The sequence below is a fragment of the Balaenoptera acutorostrata genome, chromosome 7 (genome assembly GCF_949987535.1).
Source record: "Balaenoptera acutorostrata chromosome 7, mBalAcu1.1, whole genome shotgun sequence".
Taxonomy (NCBI): Eukaryota; Metazoa; Chordata; class Mammalia; order Artiodactyla; family Balaenopteridae; genus Balaenoptera; species Balaenoptera acutorostrata.
In genome coordinates, this window is record NC_080070.1 from 21,516,423 (window position 1) to 21,533,339 (window position 16,917).

Consider the following 16,917-nt stretch of genomic DNA (forward strand, 5'->3'; position numbering starts at 1 on the left):
CCAACCAACAGGTGGCTCAGGTGGCTGAAAGGGCTGTTTGTACCAGCAAGGGCATAGGTGGGTTGCAGACTGAACGGGCTTAAGAAATGCTCATGTAATTGAAACCCTCCCTCCCGTTACTCACCCTCAATTGTCCTGAGCACAGGCTTGCCAATCCAGTAGCACGGAGGGTCACCCCTGTTGCCCTCTCTTGCAGCCCCGGGCCCCAGCCCACAGGCTTGCTGGTTTCTAATGGTAATGACAGCTTCAACAAACTGTTTATTTGTCCATCACCTTGAGCCTTTGTTTTCAGGGCCTCCACCCCGTTGGGCCTGAGCCTATTCTGACTTGGGTGAAAGAAAGGAAAGCCTGCAGTGCACCCACAGCCCTGAAGCCCAGCTTTCACCTGTCCTGGGCCTGGAAAGATCCCTCCAACCCCCAGGTCTCCAGCCCCCTCTCCCTCTTCCCCTCCCATGCCCAGGCCCAGAAGCCCATCAGTCTCAGCAGGTAACGGGATCCCCCACAGACCCAGTCCCATCGATCGGCCCAGACGTTGCCTTTCTTCAGCAGGGTCCTCAGCTTCACTGCTGGGAGGCTCGTGTAACGCGGGACATTGACAGGTGAAAGATAAGCTCAGCTTTTATAAAGTCTTTCCCTCCCCCCTGGGACCCCTCCTCTTTGCAGATTTCTTCTCTTGGAAGGATGCCCTTCCTGGATGGCTTGGCATGGGTCACTGTTCAGGACTCACTTTATATAGTTTCTGCCAAGACAGAGAAAAGGAAAGGAAAGGAAAAATGCTGCTACCTAGACAGAAGGGATGGGTTAAAACTAAGAACCTGTCTGTGGACAGGCCCAGTCTGGGCTCAGTTTCCTGCTATAAAATGGCAGTGAAGAGCCATCTTACAGCAACGCCTTGAAAATTAAGGGAGGGATGTGCAGGCAGCCCCCTGGGGGACTAGTTCTGACTTCAGTGGCTGTGTAAGCAGAGGCTATGTGTAAGCAGAGGCTATGGGTCAGACCCAGGACCTCCTCCGTGGTCCCTGTCCTGCTGCTGTCCTCCCCGGGACCGGAGGGCTGTGATGGGGTGGCTGGGAGGAACCCACCTCTGGGAAGTCTTCCCTCCCAGACAGTCTTCAGCAGCCATGGGCGTGGCTGTCCAGCGGCCACCTGGGAAAGGGCAGAGAGATCAGTTTGTTCCACAGTCACACTGAATGTCCCCTTAATCAAGTCCAAACTGATTCCAAAATGCCAGTCCTTTTGTGCCGCTTCTTAGCATATCCCGTAGCCTGGTTTTATGTTTATTTTTATTTTTTAACCTGTATCCAAGGGCTACTGAATACTCACCCGCTAAGTCAATGATCTCTCCTTGGGCTCTTTGCAGGATGTCTGCACAATCGTGAGGAATTGTTCAGATCCACTTCTGCCCAGCAAACTCTTTGCAGTCTATGCTGTGGCCTTCCCTGACTCTTTGCGAAAAATTTATCGGCCTCTGGTCCAGAGGAAAGAGTCCCAGACGAGATCCTAGTGTATTTCAATTTTCCTCGCCCCAGCTCAAGAGATACAGAACCAATCCACAGGGGATTGGGTCCAGGACCCACAGCGGGTACCAAAATCCATGAACGTCAAATCCCGTAGTTGGCCCTCTGTATCTGTGGTTCCACATCGTAGAGTCACGGTACTGAAAGGCCTCACCTGGTCCGTGCCCTTCATATAAGAAACCCCTTGCACACCATCTGCCTAGAAGGCTTCCCTTTACTATCCAGTCTGCCTTCCTCCAAGCTGCACATGCCACCTGCCCATTTCTGGGGGCATTCCTGAAGAGGGCAAGGGTAACGATGTCAGGAAACCCAGTCTCTTCCCTCGTCAGGGTTCCCAGATGTGGAGACAGTGATCAAAGAGCCCCTGTGATCTCCAACGTGAATAAGGTCCCTCTTACCTTTTCTGTAAAGGGCATTTGGGGAGCCCTACCCCATTTTTTTCCAACCTCCTCATGTTCTAAACACAGATTCCCCAAATATTGCACTTCAAGCACAGGCCATGACCAACGTGAAGTGTTAAGGATGGGGGATCACCTACAGGGAGAAGCAAGGAGCCAGTTCTGATATCCGAGGCTGGTAGACCCACACTACCTGGAGGGCCTGGGGAGACGGACCAGCGGTGGTTTCCCCCGCCTCCACTCCGGTTTGGAGGTTCACCCAGGCTGGACTCACAGAGAGCCCCACTTGCAAATTGAAATTTGCTTGCCCAGCCAGCATCACTGGGAGTTAATATTTCCATCATTGTATTTAGGAATTAATTTCTGGAGAACTTAAGCACCACCTCTTTCCCTCTCCCTCACCCCCTTCCTTTCTCCATTCCTCTCCCTTCTAATTTTCCACTTGGCTGGGAATTCTCCAGCAGTGAAAGTTCAGGCTTAGGGGAGGCGGTGGTAGCTGCTTCTTTAGAGAAGATAATCTCATTGGAACCACTGACTTGAATAATAACCCCTCCAGGGGCCAGGGCCTTTGTCCCCATGGGCTTTTAGCACCTCTGAACTGGAGCTGGAGGACCAACTGCAGAGAAAGTGGAAGGAGGAGGGGAGGGAAGAAGAGCTTAGAGGGGCCAGACTCCAATTCTGGGGGCCCGGGCTGTGTCCAGGCCCGGGCTGTGTCCAGCAGGCCTGGAGCGTGCTTCCTGCTGGCCACCTGCAGGTCTGCGTTTCCTGGGGGTGGCGATGGTGCTGGCAGGGATGACTGTCTGGAAACTCAAAGCCGTATAGCATGCACTATTTGAGTCCTGCCTGGAAAATGGATAAAGCAGGGTCTTCCACCATGTCCAAGGTGTCCCCACAGTGGAATGCAAGGACATGCTTTTGGAAGTACCTGGAACCCCTTTGAAGGAACCATCTAAGCCCCCCGACCCAGGGGTCATGAATTAACCCTTTGCACGTTTCCTAGCTCTTGCCTGGCCTAAGGGAAAATCATAGTCCCAGAAGAGCAAGAGGCCATTACCCTGACTGACCCTTTAAGAACTCAGAAGGAATCCATTCTTCCCCTACATTTTCCTATCACTTCTAAGGTCAATGGTCTGTGCTTTTGAACATTTGCAGCTTCTGCCCTCATGGGCCCTGAGGGATAGTAGAAATGTCAAAACATCCCTGACACTGACCTTAAACTTGACTTTCCACGAAGAGAGCTGAGTTCTCAATACCCTTTGACAGCTAGGAAGAAAGCAGAGCTACAGCCCAGACCCCTCTTTTCCTCTTTGCTCCCTCCTGCCATCTGGGGCTCCCCCTCCGTCATTAAGAGGAAAAGTGCTGCAGCCATTGCTGTCTTTTCATCTTTGATTTGCCCCGTGGTCCAGTCTGGGAGGAGATCTGCGCTTCTGCATCAGCTGCAGTTTGGAGGGGTTGGATGGGAAAGCAGAGGAGGGATGGGGTAATACTAGGTTTTATTGAGGGCTTATTATGTATGAGCTATGCTCTGTTCTAAATGCTTTACTTGCATCATCTTTTAACCCTCATGATAACCCTATTAGGTAGGTACTATTTTGTCCCCATTTTATAGATGAGAAAACTGAGGCAGCAAGAGGTTAAGTAATTTGCCCAAGATTACACCAATAGATGGGATGTTTAAAATTGTAAGCCATGGGTGGCTTCCCTGGTAAGACCTAAATCTGCGGGAGATGATACCTGTTTAGTTGTGGGCTCTCGGGAGCCATGGAAAGATGCAGCCTCATGAACTCTGGGAGCAGCAAACCATGCAGATAGACCTTGTCTTGAGATCCCTCAACCAAGTTCCTTTGTACCTCCTGCAAGAGAGAAGGAGTTGCCTCTTTTCTATCTGGACTCTATTTGGTAACTTCAGGTGATGTTTGGGCTGAAAGCAGCTTCATTTTTCCTGTCTGCATAATTTAATCAAAGACATTTTTCAGATCTACTGAGTGCTTTTGGAAATAGGAACTTCAAAGTTGGGGAGTCAGTGAATAATTGAAGTCTGTACCAGCTCTCTGGGTCTGCTGTTAATGGGAGTAATAACACTATTAATAGTGATGTCAGTGCAGAAACCCTGGAAAAATCCATAACATTAGCTTAATGGCTGGAGGTAATGAAGTCCTCGCAGAGGAGCTAGCCTGGTAAATTAACTTCCCAGACTTTTAGGCAGATGCCCTTGTTGGCATGGGTCTGCTAGAACAGCCTGGGGGTGCCTTGGAGACGACCACACTCACATCTGACCTTTCACCCTTGGGATGAGATTCCTAGGCGGGTCCTGGAGAATTCACAAGTCTCAATAATATTCAAAGTGTTTCCAGTGGCAGGCAAAAACACTGATTAGCATAGAGAAGAAGATTGAGAGGACATTTTTAAATTGCCTTAAGCACAGAAGGGGACATCAGGATGGCAAGGAAAATGGGTTTAGTCTAGAAGCTTCAGGGAGGTAGAGCACAGTGGGTGAGAATGGAGGCTCCAGAGTTCATCTGTGTTCATACAGGCTCCCTCTGATTAGCTGATGACCTTGAACAAGTGACTAACTGCTCTCTGTAGTTTCCTGATCTATAAGGTGGGGTTTAAAATGGTTACCTACCTCCCATCATCTCTGGGAGACTTCAGTGACATAAACTGTAAGCCCCTTATCACAGTGCCCAATAAGAGCTCAATGACTAGTAGCCATGATTATTTTCTTCAGAATTGTGTTTTACTTCTGATTACACATCCACTTTACTCCAAGGTCATCCTTTTTGTCCATATCTCCCCTTGCTTCCTTTAGTCCACACCTTCAGTGATTTCTCAGCTAAATTCTCCTCTCAGACCCTCCACTATTAGGCCGTCCCTCCCACTGAGGCCAAGATGCAGCCTCATGAACTCCGGGAGCAGCAAACTATGCAGATAGACCTTGTCTTGAGATCCCTCAACGAAGTTCCTTTGTACCCACTGCAAGAGAGAAGGAGTTGCCTCTTTTCTCTCTGGACTCTGTTTGGTAACTCCAGGTGATGTGGATGACATACTTCCTTCCCCGTGGCTGGGAGGAGAGGCCCCCGCAGGTTTCCTCTGTGCCTGAGAGTCACCCCGAGAGCAGCTCAGGGTATCCAGGTGCCTCTGTCCCCTCACCTTTTACCCTACCCCTCACCCATCTGCTTCTTGAGACAGGTGTTCCCTTCCATATCCCTGGCTGCTCCCTTCCCTACCCAGCTCCTTGCCTGGTGCTGCCTCCTCTCCTGCAACAGCCCCTGACATCCTCCCTTCTCGGCAGAGTCTCTCCTCTTTAACCAAAAGAAATCAGCACTCAGGAGGGATTTCCCTGCAGTCCCATCTTACCTCAACATGTCCCTCTGAGGACCCTGCTTTCCCTCACCGCCATCCCACAGCAGAATCAGTAGCCCAGAGGTTCCAAATCATGGCCGCTCAGCGCAGCTCCATGTTCACCAGGCTTATCCAGCTTGGATTAAATACTGTTCCCTGAAAGTCAAATACCTCCGAGCAGTCAACTCCCACTGGAAGGCAGGGCAAGCCCTGGCCCCAGCTGAGAGCTTAAGTGCCTTCCCCTATGTGTGATGCATGCATTTGGGTGACCACCCTGACTTTTATGTGCATCTTTCACAAGCCCCCATCAGTTACGACCGTAAGATCCCAGGTCACCTGGATGTGATCCACTGGTGACAAGGCACACTTTGAGCAATAATAGGACACGGACACTAGGCAATAATAGCGAACCTTCTATAGCAGTGATGCTGGGCCGTGGAGCTGGGATTCGGATCCAACGCAGCCTGGCTCCAGAGCGCGCTGTGAACTTCTACGCTCTGCAACTTTGATTCCTCCTCCCCTCCCTCCTGCCCACCTACGTTTACCTTCTGTCTGCTGGGCAGGAGATAGGCAGGGGATTCCAAAGTAAGTCAGGCATAGTTTCTTCTTTGGAGAAGTTCACACTTGGTAGGAGAGGGCTGCGCTTAGCCTAATAATTGTCATATAGTCTAAGAAGTTCTAGATGCTGAGAAACACCAAAGTGCTCTTAACTTTGCCCGGGGTGGGAGTGGGTTGGTGGGAAGAGGGACCCACGCAGATGCATTATAGTTGAACCATGTCTAGAGGAACAGGTAGAAGTTGGAATGGGGAAAAATGTGGCGAGAGGGCAGTGCAGACAGGGGAGCTGGCGTGCACAAAGACGAGGAAATCGGAAAGAGGAGATACGTGGCGAGAACAGTCTTGGTTTGCGAAGGGGGGGTAGTGCTGAGGCTGAGTGGGGAGGGGGAATAGACAGGACTTCCAGTTCTTGCTGTGAATGAGGAGGCCCTGAGGGCACTCTGGGGTGACTGTCAGGGTTTTGCATGTGGCAACCAGTGATTGGAATTAACCTTCTTCTTCCAATTTGGGCTTGATGGGGGAGGACCAGGCTGGAGGAAGGAAACTAGAAGGTTAGTCCTGGGCATGCTCAGTTCGGACACGTCCTAGGAGCCACTGGCCATGCCTGACCTCCGCGCCGGCCCCTCACTGGACCAGCGGTCTCCTGCTGAGTCCCTGATCAGTCGCCCTGTCCTTCCCAGGTGCACCCGGAAGGAGCGCTGTGAGCGGTCCAGAGAGCCCCGCAGGTTTGCCTCTGAGATGAAGCAGTGCGTCCGGCTGACCGTCCATCCCAGCAACATCTCCGTTTCTCAGTACAATGTCCTGGTAAGGCTGTGGGACCGGGATCCAGGGACGTCGGAAGAGCCCTCCCCCCGCCAAAAAGGGCCTCAGCCCCACACCCCTCAGGAGGGCTGGGCCTAGCTGGCCAGCAAGGCCGCTCCAGAGCAGGGCAGGGGTGTTAAAGAATGTGTCCCTGGGGATGGAAGATGGGGACGTTTGCAGGACTATCGGGGAAGAGGCTTTATGCACAAGGGGTAGAAAGACGGGGAAAACTGACACCAAAAATGACAGGAAGAGTGACCAAGAGAGGGAGAGTGTTGGGAACACTGTCCTTGTCTTGGAGATGGGACAGATGTATGTGCAGAGGGAGAAAAGGGGGCGATGGTGCCCACGTTCTTGCTGGGCACCTGGTGGTTGGTGTTGCCATTTTCCAAAGTTGGGGATAACAGAGAGGAAACTGACCAGCAGTTCCCCGGGGGCTCTTTCCACCTACAAATCCCCTAAACGTTCTGTTTCCTGGGGCCAGATCCATTCGGATGCTTATTTCTTTTGTCTCTGTCTCTTACCATCCCACCACCTTCTCTGTCCTCTCCTGTCATAAATTGGGTCTCTTCTTCTGTATGTCAATGTTGCCTCATGCTTGTCTTTCTTCTCTTTCTCTCTGATCTCTCTTGCTCTCCCTCTTTCTTCCTTTATTCCATACCCTCCTTTTCCCGTTTCTCTCTCCTCCTCTCTCTCCCTCTTTCTTTCTTTATTCCATACCCTCCTTTCCCCATTTCTCTCTCCTCCTCTCTCTTCCCCTACCTGGCTGTTCACAGCTGGTCCTGGAGACATACAATGTCCCAGAGCTGTCAGCTGGTGTCAACTGCACCTTCGAGGACCTGTCAGAGATGGATGGGCTGGTGGTAGGCAATCAGATCCAGTGCTACTCCCCAGCAGCCAAGGAGGTGCCCCGGATCATCACGGAGAACGGTGAGTGGTCCCCAGAGGCAAAGCGGGGTGGCAAGTCCTTCCTCCTGCCGCCTGGATGATGAGAACTCAGGACAGACATGGGGGATTGAGGGAGCACACAGGAGGGGAGGGTCAGAGGAAGCGGTGTGCGTTGGTAGGGATGTCACAGGAAGAGGGGGATGGAGTGTCCCTCCGCTGCCTTTGGAATTGAGACCAGGTGAGCATCCAGGAGTCACGCTCACCCTGGGTGAGGAGCAGTGCCAAGAGGGCGGGAGAGGGAAAGGCCAGCCTGGTGGCAGAGTGTGCCGGTCAAGTTCAGAGGTCATGCTGGAGCATGAGAGGGCTGGCATGGAGGGGCATGGGAGGAGGGATGGGGTGCAGGGGTCATCTGGTTCCTTACCCCCTGCCTGCACTGCTGGGTCTCTGACCCTGAACCATTGCCCCCCCCAGCCCCGCCTCCCCGGAGCTTCCTGTTGGTGGCCAGCTGCCACGAGAAGGGCAAGGTGGACAGAGGCCCAGCGCTGGGAGGGACAGGCGGCCTGGGCAGCCTGATTCCATGTTGGCCCTCCCATTTGGGCTTGTCACATTCGTTCCGAGCTGATTGATTAATGAGCCTCTCCGGGAAGGCACAGAGCAAGGGGCCTGGGCTCCGGGCTGTGAATTAAACATGGGCCCCAGCTCCTCCCTGGTGCTGGCTGGGGATTCCAGGCATGCCTGCCCGAATGGAGCCCACCGGAGGCGGGGGTGTCAGCACAGGGTCTTTCCTGACAGAGATGGGGCACGAGCTCGTGAGCGCTCACACACCTCCATGTGAAACCTCTGGCATAGTTTGTGGCAGCGTTGCCAAGAGTCTGCGTGTTTCTCCTGGTAGCTAATCAATGTGTGTATTTGTAATTCTGTGAGGGCTGCATGGACATCATGTATGTGAATGCACATTTGAATACCTGTCAGAGTGTGTGTGCGTGTGTGTGTGTGTGTGTGTGTGTGTGTGTGTGTGTGTACAGGAAAGGACCTGGTGAGCAAATGAGAGGTGGGTGCCGGGAATACAGTGTGGAAGGAGAAGTAGACAAGAACCACCCTCTGCAGCTGTTCTCGGGGTTGTCCTGGGACCAGGCCCGACTGAATCCGAATCCGGTTAGAGCTGAGCACACCCCCTGGAGAGTGGGCTCCCCTTTGCCAGGGTGCATTACTCTCAGTGGGACCCGACACGGGGCAGTGGCCATCCCCCACCCCACCTCCACCTCATGGCTGGCTCCGCCCACAGGGGACCACCATGTCGTCCAGCTGCAGCTCAAGTCGAAGGAGACAGGCATGACCTTTGCCAGCACCAGCTTTGTCTTCTACAACTGCAGCGTCCACAACTCGTAAGTGCCCCTCCAGCCTCACTCAGCTCCCTGTTTCTGGGGTCAAAGTTCATCCAAAGATAGAAGACCCCACCACTTTTCCCAAGGGCTTACCATCTAGAGGCCCTGTAAGGTGACCTCCTTCACCCCCAGAAGGAGAGAGACTCCCTCCTCTGGCACCCACAGGGTTGATGGGAAGAGGCTAGAATGGGCAGAGTGATAACCTGTGGGCTGGGGAACTCCAAGTCCCTAGCCCTTACGTCTTCTCTGGCGTAAGTCTGCTAACGTGATTCACTTTCCACCATCTGTTGAGGAGGGGGGTGTTTATGACCTGAAGAACAGAGCGGCCAGCGCCCCAGGTGAGAAGAGGGGTCTGGGGAGGGAGGGAAGGCCCCACGTGTGTCCAGGCAGTGGTCCAACAAGTCACCTGAACGAACGCTCAGCTCTGCACAGTCCCCTGCAGGCTGGGTCGAGACTCAGGCTGCGACGGTCAGAGGCGGGCTTCGGCCTGGGGTGGGGTTCTAGCTCTGGCTCCGGCTCCAGCTCTGGCTCTGTTTGACTGAAGCCTCCACTTCCCGGGGGAAGCCACAGACGACGGAGGCTTGGGCTCTGGAGTCAGACCAGCTAGGAAAAGTAACCGTTCTGTGCCCCAGCATCCTCTGTAAATGAGGAAATAGTAGCCCTCCTCCTGGGGCGTCCCCCAAATATTTAACAGCTGACATGGCAAGGGCACGGTCCCATCGGCTGGGACGTCGCTGGTTGCTGCCCCTGCTTATCAGCCCTGCTCAGCCCACAGGATGGCTGCGAGGGCTAGAAGAGCGCTTACAAGGAGAGCGGTTAGAGCCATGTCTGGCCGACTGTTTAGGCACTGTACATTTTACAGTTACTATATTATTATTTCCTCTCCAAAATGATGGGCCTGGATAATATTGAGAAGGTGCAAACCTGTTTTTCACCATAGAAACCTTTCTTCAACCAAAATTAGGTGTGAAAGCCCAATATACAAAATAGATGGAAGCAGGAGATGGTTGAGGGTCGGGAGGACCTGGAACCCCTCTGTCTAGGAACCCCACACATCTCACACAGTCTCCAAAGAAGCTTCACGGAACCCCCAGGGTTCCCTAGAGCACAGTTTGAAAGCCATAGAACCTGATCTCAAAAAGCTTTGCTTGCTTTAATATAATGTTCTGTTTTCTTCTCCATATAGGACAAGCTAGTTAACATAACCATAGATATTTGGGGCTCTAGGCTGGTGGGCTCTGTCTGGTTATGACAGCTGTGAGTCCAGAGCTTGGCTCTCTTTGGCACCCCAAGTAAGAGGTAGCCAGTCCTCCCAGCCAAATTGCTTCGACATTGGAATTCTCTTCCTGCTTCTTCCCACAGAGCTTGCCATGTCTTTACCACTTGGTGACCTAATCCCCCACTCCCCTTTGCCCCTCTAAGAAAGTAGAATAGGTAGATGAAATCATGTTTGAAGTTTCCATTCAGTCCATAAAATGATTTTAAGCATCCTATATGCAAGACAGTATGTTACTCATTAGACAAGGAGGATCAAAAATTAATAAGATGCAAAGACTCGATCTCTACCCCCCAAGAATCATTGCCTAGTGGACCAGTGGATGAACAGGACAATGAATAAGTAAAATATAATACAACAAGACCAGTACTGTTCCAGAGACAGAAACAAAAGGATGAATAGCATGAGGGCCCCAATGAGACCAACTCTCCGTTGGTCAAAGAAGGAAGAGGAGATGATGAGGTAGAGGAAATGGTACTCCAGGTAGAAGGACAGCATGGGGAGAGCATGGCCTATTCTTGGCTAAAGCACCAGACACATGTGGGGACAGTGGATCTAGACACCACAGAGGCCTTGGCCTGCATGGCAAGGCATTTGGGTTCGACCCTTTGGGAGAAGGGAACCATGTTGGGTTTTAAACAGGAAGTAGCTTTTATAAAGTTGCCTGTGTTTCCTGGGAATGGTGAGTAGAGGTAGGGTTGCCAACTCTGCCCATCATACTGAGGGGGTAGCCTCAGGACCTTCCTCTGCAAAGGTGGGTCCTTGTCAGCAGAGACCCTGGAGTCAATTTGAATTAAAAGTCAATTTCACTGTTAGTCCTAACTCTTATGGGTTCTCTGGATGAGCCCCTCTACTCCAGACCTCATTGTTTCCCAATTCAGCAAAAGAGGGCGCCATCCTATAAACATGGAGGGTGGTTGATGAGGCTCTTGGGGGATCGGGCTTGTCAGCTACCTGAGTGAGGGCGGAGGCCAGAGACTCTTGGCTTCCTGAGGACTTGGAGAGAAAAGGGATGGATTTTTACAAGGTCTACTCTTCCTGAGCGTTTGAAGGTGGTTTCTCCTACTATGAAAACATGTTTTGCTAGGCCCTAGAGTCTTAGGCTTTCTGCTTTTGGTTCATGCAGGTTCTATGACGTGTGCCTCTTCCTCCTCTGTGCCCAGGTGCCTGTCCTGCGTGGAGAGCCCATACCGCTGCCACTGGTGTAAATACCGGCATGTCTGCACCCACGACCCCAAGACTTGCTCCTTCCAGGAAGGCCGGGTGAGGCTGCCTGAGGTAGGTCCCGCAGCCAGAGCAGTGAGCGCTGCTTGCTGTGAGCGTGGGACACACAAGTAGGTCTTCCCTTAAGAAGAGAAAACAAAGGCAAATCCCGCAGGACCACCCTATTGCTCCCCAACCCCGACTCCTAAAGGACCACTTCATGAAAGCAGTAAACAAGCAAAGCTCTGAGCTCTGGGTCAATCCTGGGGGTTCGGTTACCAGACAGAGGTGCATTCCAGGTCACTCCATCCAGCAGGACCCTCTACACACCAGGTGAGTTCCAGAACAATCCCAGAGAGGTGTGTGTGTGTGTGTGTCCTAGAAATAATTGTAAGTACACAGCAGGACTGTACAGACTGCTCAGCGGTCCCTCAGAGCACTGTCCGCAGAGCAGAACTGAGATCAAAGAAGTCAGGTCGAGTAAAAGGGAGAGAAAGATAAGAATGGTCACTAACCATTCTTATGGATGGATGAGGTGGTCACTAACCTGAGGATGGTTTTCAACGTGTGGTCCCCAAACCAGCAGCATCAGCGTCCTCATCGCCTGGGGCCTTGTCAGAGACGCAAAATCTCCCCCTCCATCCTCTCCACCAGCTGGATGACCCCTTGGGGCTGCGGTCGGCACTGTGCGATTCTGTTGCACAGTCCAGTCTGCAAATCACTGACACAGGGTTAGGCTCCGTGGCTAAGACACTGTTTCTGTTCCCTCCTGATCTTTAGTCTTATCCTTGAAAACTCTTCATCACCGTAATAGAAATACTCTATGCCTATGTTGTTTCCTCTCTGAGATTGTAAGTTTGTGGGCAAAGACCTCAAGGATAATGGGTATAAACACATTTTGGAAAAGTCTGCTGTTGTTCAAACATTATGGTGCTTGTGTGACTCCAACCATTGGGCCAGTAGTTCTGAAGAGTGGTTTAGAATGCTGTTGCTGAGAACAGGAAGATAGAGAGGTGATATATCTATATCTGTATCTGTATCTGTATCTATATCTATATCGTGTTGGTTAGACCCCACTGAATGCAAGGACAGGGCACTCTCTCGGCCAATGCTGGACTCAGGCTCCAACATCTCTCCTACCCCCACGTCTTGGGTGTACCTTCCAGCCCCCTTCACACAGCCACACAGGTGCCATGACCATGTGGCAAAGCCATAGCTGTGAGAGCAGGGAACTGTCCGGGTGCAGAAAGCATAAGGGCTGTTTGGGGTACTGGACGGGGCATGGTGAGAACAGAGAGGCCCGCCCCCAGACTCCCACCCCACTAGGAACCCTAACTCAGGCCAAAGCCTTAATGGCAGGAGGGAAGCTGTCTTGTCTCTGAAAGGGAGGAGCAAAGGACACCTCACCACCAGCATCTGCTGCGTTGAGCTCTCCTCACCCAGGAAAAATGACTGAAGTGTGTCTGGCGATGAGACATTTCCAGCCCCGGATCCCACTTTCCCAAGCTCTGGCGGCTGAGCAGGAGTTCTCGGGGTAGAGAAGGGGCAGAGCAATCCTTTGTAGAGGGAAAGGCAAGGAATGGTGAGGTTGTCAAGGGGAGAGAATGCTCCCAATTGGGTGGTGGGGACAAGAGGAGCAAAAAAGACAGAAAAAGCAGAAATTTGAAAACCTCATTCAAGGTAATTAAATGATTAGGAGCCTTTGAAATCCACCAGATAGCTCAGTTGTCTCTGCTTTCCATTTATTCTTGGGCCTCTCCACACAGGAAATCCCTGCTAGATACACCAGCCTGGAAAGCTGGAGAGAGCCTGAAAACCTCTTTCTTTCTGCTCCCATCAAGTCACTTGTAGGTTTCAGACCAGAACAAGAAGAGGCTGTGGAAGTCTCTAGACACAGGCCCTCTGCCTCTACGATGGGGTCTGTCTATGGCTGGGAACGGCTGCTCTGAATTCATAATCCGAAAAAGAGACCCAGACCTAGATTATCCCTTCATAGGGAAAGGGAGAAAAGGGGTTATGTCTTGGCTTTAAGTAGGAATGTGAATCTAATTTTTATGTGTCAATTCTCTGCTTCTTTTTCTTAAACTGAGACAAAGTGGAGCTAAAGCTAATAGGACAGACAGGGGTCTGACAGCCAAGGGGCACACCTTGGCATGAAGACCCTGATAAAAGGCTGTACATTCTCGGGACTTCCCTGGTGGTCCAGCAGTTAAGACTTCGCGGCCCCACTACAGGGGGCCTGGGTTCAATCCCTGTTTGGGGAGCTAGATCCTGCATACATGCCGCAACTAAGAGCCCACATGCGCAACTAAACGATCCCGCGTGCCCCAACTAAGACCTGGTGCAGCCAAACAAATAAATAAATTAAATATTTTTTTAAAAAGAAATTTTAAAAAAGTCTATCCATTCTCCTCAATCCTGGGCCTTTGTCTTGGGGTGCAGGGTCAGAAGCAGAAGAAGGGCTGGTTGACCCACCCAACCAGGGGCTAAGAGCCCAGGAAGCACCTCTTCTTATGTTGTTCAGAAACCTACAAGTAACTTGATGGCAGTGGAGACAAAGAGGTTTCCAGGATCTCTCCAGCTTTCCAGGCTGGTGTATCTGGCAGGGATTTCATGTGTGGAGAGGCCCGAGAATAAAATGAAAACAGAGACAATTGAGCTCTCTGGTGGATTTCAAAGGCCCCTAATCATTTAATTACCTTGAAGGAGGTTTTCAAATTTCTGCTTTTTCTGTCTTGTTTGCCCCTCTTGTCCCAACTTTCTTTCTTTTAAATATGTAAAAGCAGCTGGCATCTGCTGCTCAGAAAGAGGAAAAAAACCTAGAAAAGAATAAAACAATAGCCCACCACGTTTCCCAGTGTAATTCAGGGATCTCCATAAAAGAATAATGTCTTCAAGTGCCCAGACTGTAAGCCAGGCACAGCACCCATGTGTACCTGGTGGTGGCAGAGGTCACTGGGGATTCACAGAACCCCAGAGGGTGTGGTGCCGGGGTCCCCAGAAGAGGAGGAAGCCTGGAGGAACGTGACGGATGGAGGGATGTGAAGAAGGACAAACCCACCTCTGTGGCCGCCCCCAACTCTTTCCATTTTACATGGGCCCTTTTACCGTGAGCCTGGCAAGCCATCACAGTGACAGGCTCCCAGGTATCTTGGAATCGCCATGCCTCCCTTATCACTTCACTGAATGGAATTAACTTTGGCTTCTCTTTTTCTTGGATGCTTATTTATTCTAAGAGAAGGAAGTTTTAAGGCTGTGCTCCTCGTCCACAATTGGAGGCTGCATTCTACCCAGCTCAATAATGGACCATTTTGAATATAACACAGAGGAGAGGCCAGAGTCGACCTCCTCATGATGGTTGTTGTAGCAGCGTCTTCCTGGAGATAAGGGGAAAAGAAGTAAATAAGTATTTGTGGACTGTTGGCTGATTCCAGCCATTGCAGGTCAGCGGAAGAAGGTCATTGTCCTCAGAGCTTAAAAAAAAAGCCCCGGCTGCTAACAGAAATATAATGATCTTTTTTTAATGTCATTGTTTTGTTTTCTATATTTTTGTTTCTGGCAAGAGCTGGTAGCAGGAATAAGGGGTAACAAAGAAAATTACACATCTGAAAGGTGATTTTGTAGAAGCCCCAGGCACAAGTGTCCGCTCTCCATGCCAGGGGAAGAGCTTATTCATGGCATGATACTCTGTAGCATTGTTACAGGTCACCTCTCATCCTACATTACCCACTTCTTGAACATTTCCCATACGCGGGGCATCGTGGAAGGTTTAAAGGTGTGCAAGAGATCTGTAGATCTGTATTTAGAGATGTGTAAAATGGGACCATTGGTCCACATGATTGCTAAAGTTCTGTAATTGTCAGTGGAAATAATCTGGAGAGCACCAAAGAGAAATCCACGCCCAAGAAGTGGTCTTACTGGGTGAGTGTCCAAGTGTGGCCTAGGTCTCCCAGTTCTGCCCAGTAGGGGGGCTCACACAGCCTCAGGCCTGGAGCTCCCCTGGACTTCCAGACCCAGACTCACCCTGGGAATGGAGGGGAGACCCAGGCCCAGCGATTCTTCTGGAGGTCCCTAGGTCTTCATTTGCTTTCAACCTTTGAGCGTGGGGATGCAGACAGAGGCCTCTTGTTAGCCAAGAGGGAGGCTGCCAGGTGGCCCTTCAACTCCCCAGCAACATCCTGTATCCCTAGGAAGGCTTTCATCCGGGCGTCTTCCAGTTTCAACACTGGCCTTGTTGACTATCACCAGGCATGTTGAATTACCTCTTTTTTTTCCCCTGAACAAAGAGTGCATTCAGGTGAAGTTATTGGTCTGGAACAGAGAACTGGTCAATCATTGTTGTTATTATATTAATGGCAAGTATTCTCAAGTAATTACAATTATTAGAAATAGAACGCCCAATAACATATGTTGTTTATAGTCACTATATTCCAGTTACAAGGAATGATTTTGTTTCAACTAATGATGGCATTGTGATAACAACCCTGGGTCCTTAGATCAGCTGCCAGATGCTGGGTACCAAAGAGAAGAGGGAGAGAAAGGCGAGGGAAAGCTGAAGTGGGACCACAGAGTCTTCAGTCCTGTTCTCCCAGTATCAGCCGAGACTCCTTGCTTCCCACTGGAATGGCCTTTCACTGGGGCAGCCGTGAACAGGGCCACGCTCTCACCTCCACCGGGCGGGAGGGACCACTGGTCTCCAAGTGGCTTTGGAATCCCCAGGCTCCTCTGCTGGGTGACCTGAGCCCCCCATCAGGCCCACACACTTAATAACAGTGATCCCTGGGGAACGAAGGCGAACTCCCATGGAAAAGCAAATCCACTGACAAGAATTTATCCTCGATGGATTATTTTGCTGTTACTTCTCATCTAAACTGAAAAGCAAAGTGAGCTGCGGCTGAAGCTGCATTCTCTGGGCTCCAGGCTGGATGGGCTTTGCGAGGAAGCCGAGGCACATCTGGCGCATTAAATACAGACTCAAAGAGGAAGTTCCTGCAGCCTCTCTCTTCTTGAAGTTCAACCAGAGTGTTTACTCCAGAGAACAATTGTAAGATCAGAAGAGGAAAAATGAATTCTATTTGATTTCCAAAGCTGTGCTTGAAAGTTTCTCCCCAAATCCCCTACCACCCCGATACCGCTGAGTTGAATCTGTGGCCAGGACAGGTATCGGGAAATCTGCTGATCCCAAGGTCAGTCCTCCCTGGGACTCAAGCGCTGGCAAAGGAGGGAAAGTCCGGGCCCCGGGACAGCTGCTGAAATAAGCCCCATGCCCAGAGACAGGGCAGGCCAAGGGCATTTATCCCCAACTGGACTTGAAGGAGATCAGGCCAGCCCACCTTGTCAGCGATTCAGCTCCCCTTCTTACGGTCCTCTGGGATCCAACCCGAGGGAACAAAAGCACCCTTGCCATGCCCTTCACCCTCCTTTGAGAAAACAAAGCCAAACCCCTGTGCGCCACTCCCACTGAAGGTATTCCATTACTGGGTTGCCATTTCTCTACTCAACTGCACTTTCCATCAATCTCATCTGCCCTTCCCCCACTTAAGATTATG

At 51.3% G+C, this 16,917-nt stretch overlaps 1 protein-coding gene across 1 annotated transcript in view; it reads left to right on the top strand.

Annotated features, from left to right (window-relative positions):
• The window catches only part of PLXNA4 (plexin A4), a 446,153-nt gene that overhangs the window by 341,754 nt on the left and 87,482 nt on the right, over positions 1 to 16,917 (top strand). Inside the window, exons 6-9 of the mRNA XM_007177142.2 lie at positions 6,496 to 6,619; positions 7,393 to 7,546; positions 8,790 to 8,889; positions 11,329 to 11,443. Of these exons, the coding sequence (XP_007177204.2) occupies positions 6,496 to 6,619; positions 7,393 to 7,546; positions 8,790 to 8,889; positions 11,329 to 11,443 (493 nt within the window). The remainder of the gene's footprint in view (positions 1 to 6,495; positions 6,620 to 7,392; positions 7,547 to 8,789; positions 8,890 to 11,328; positions 11,444 to 16,917) is intronic.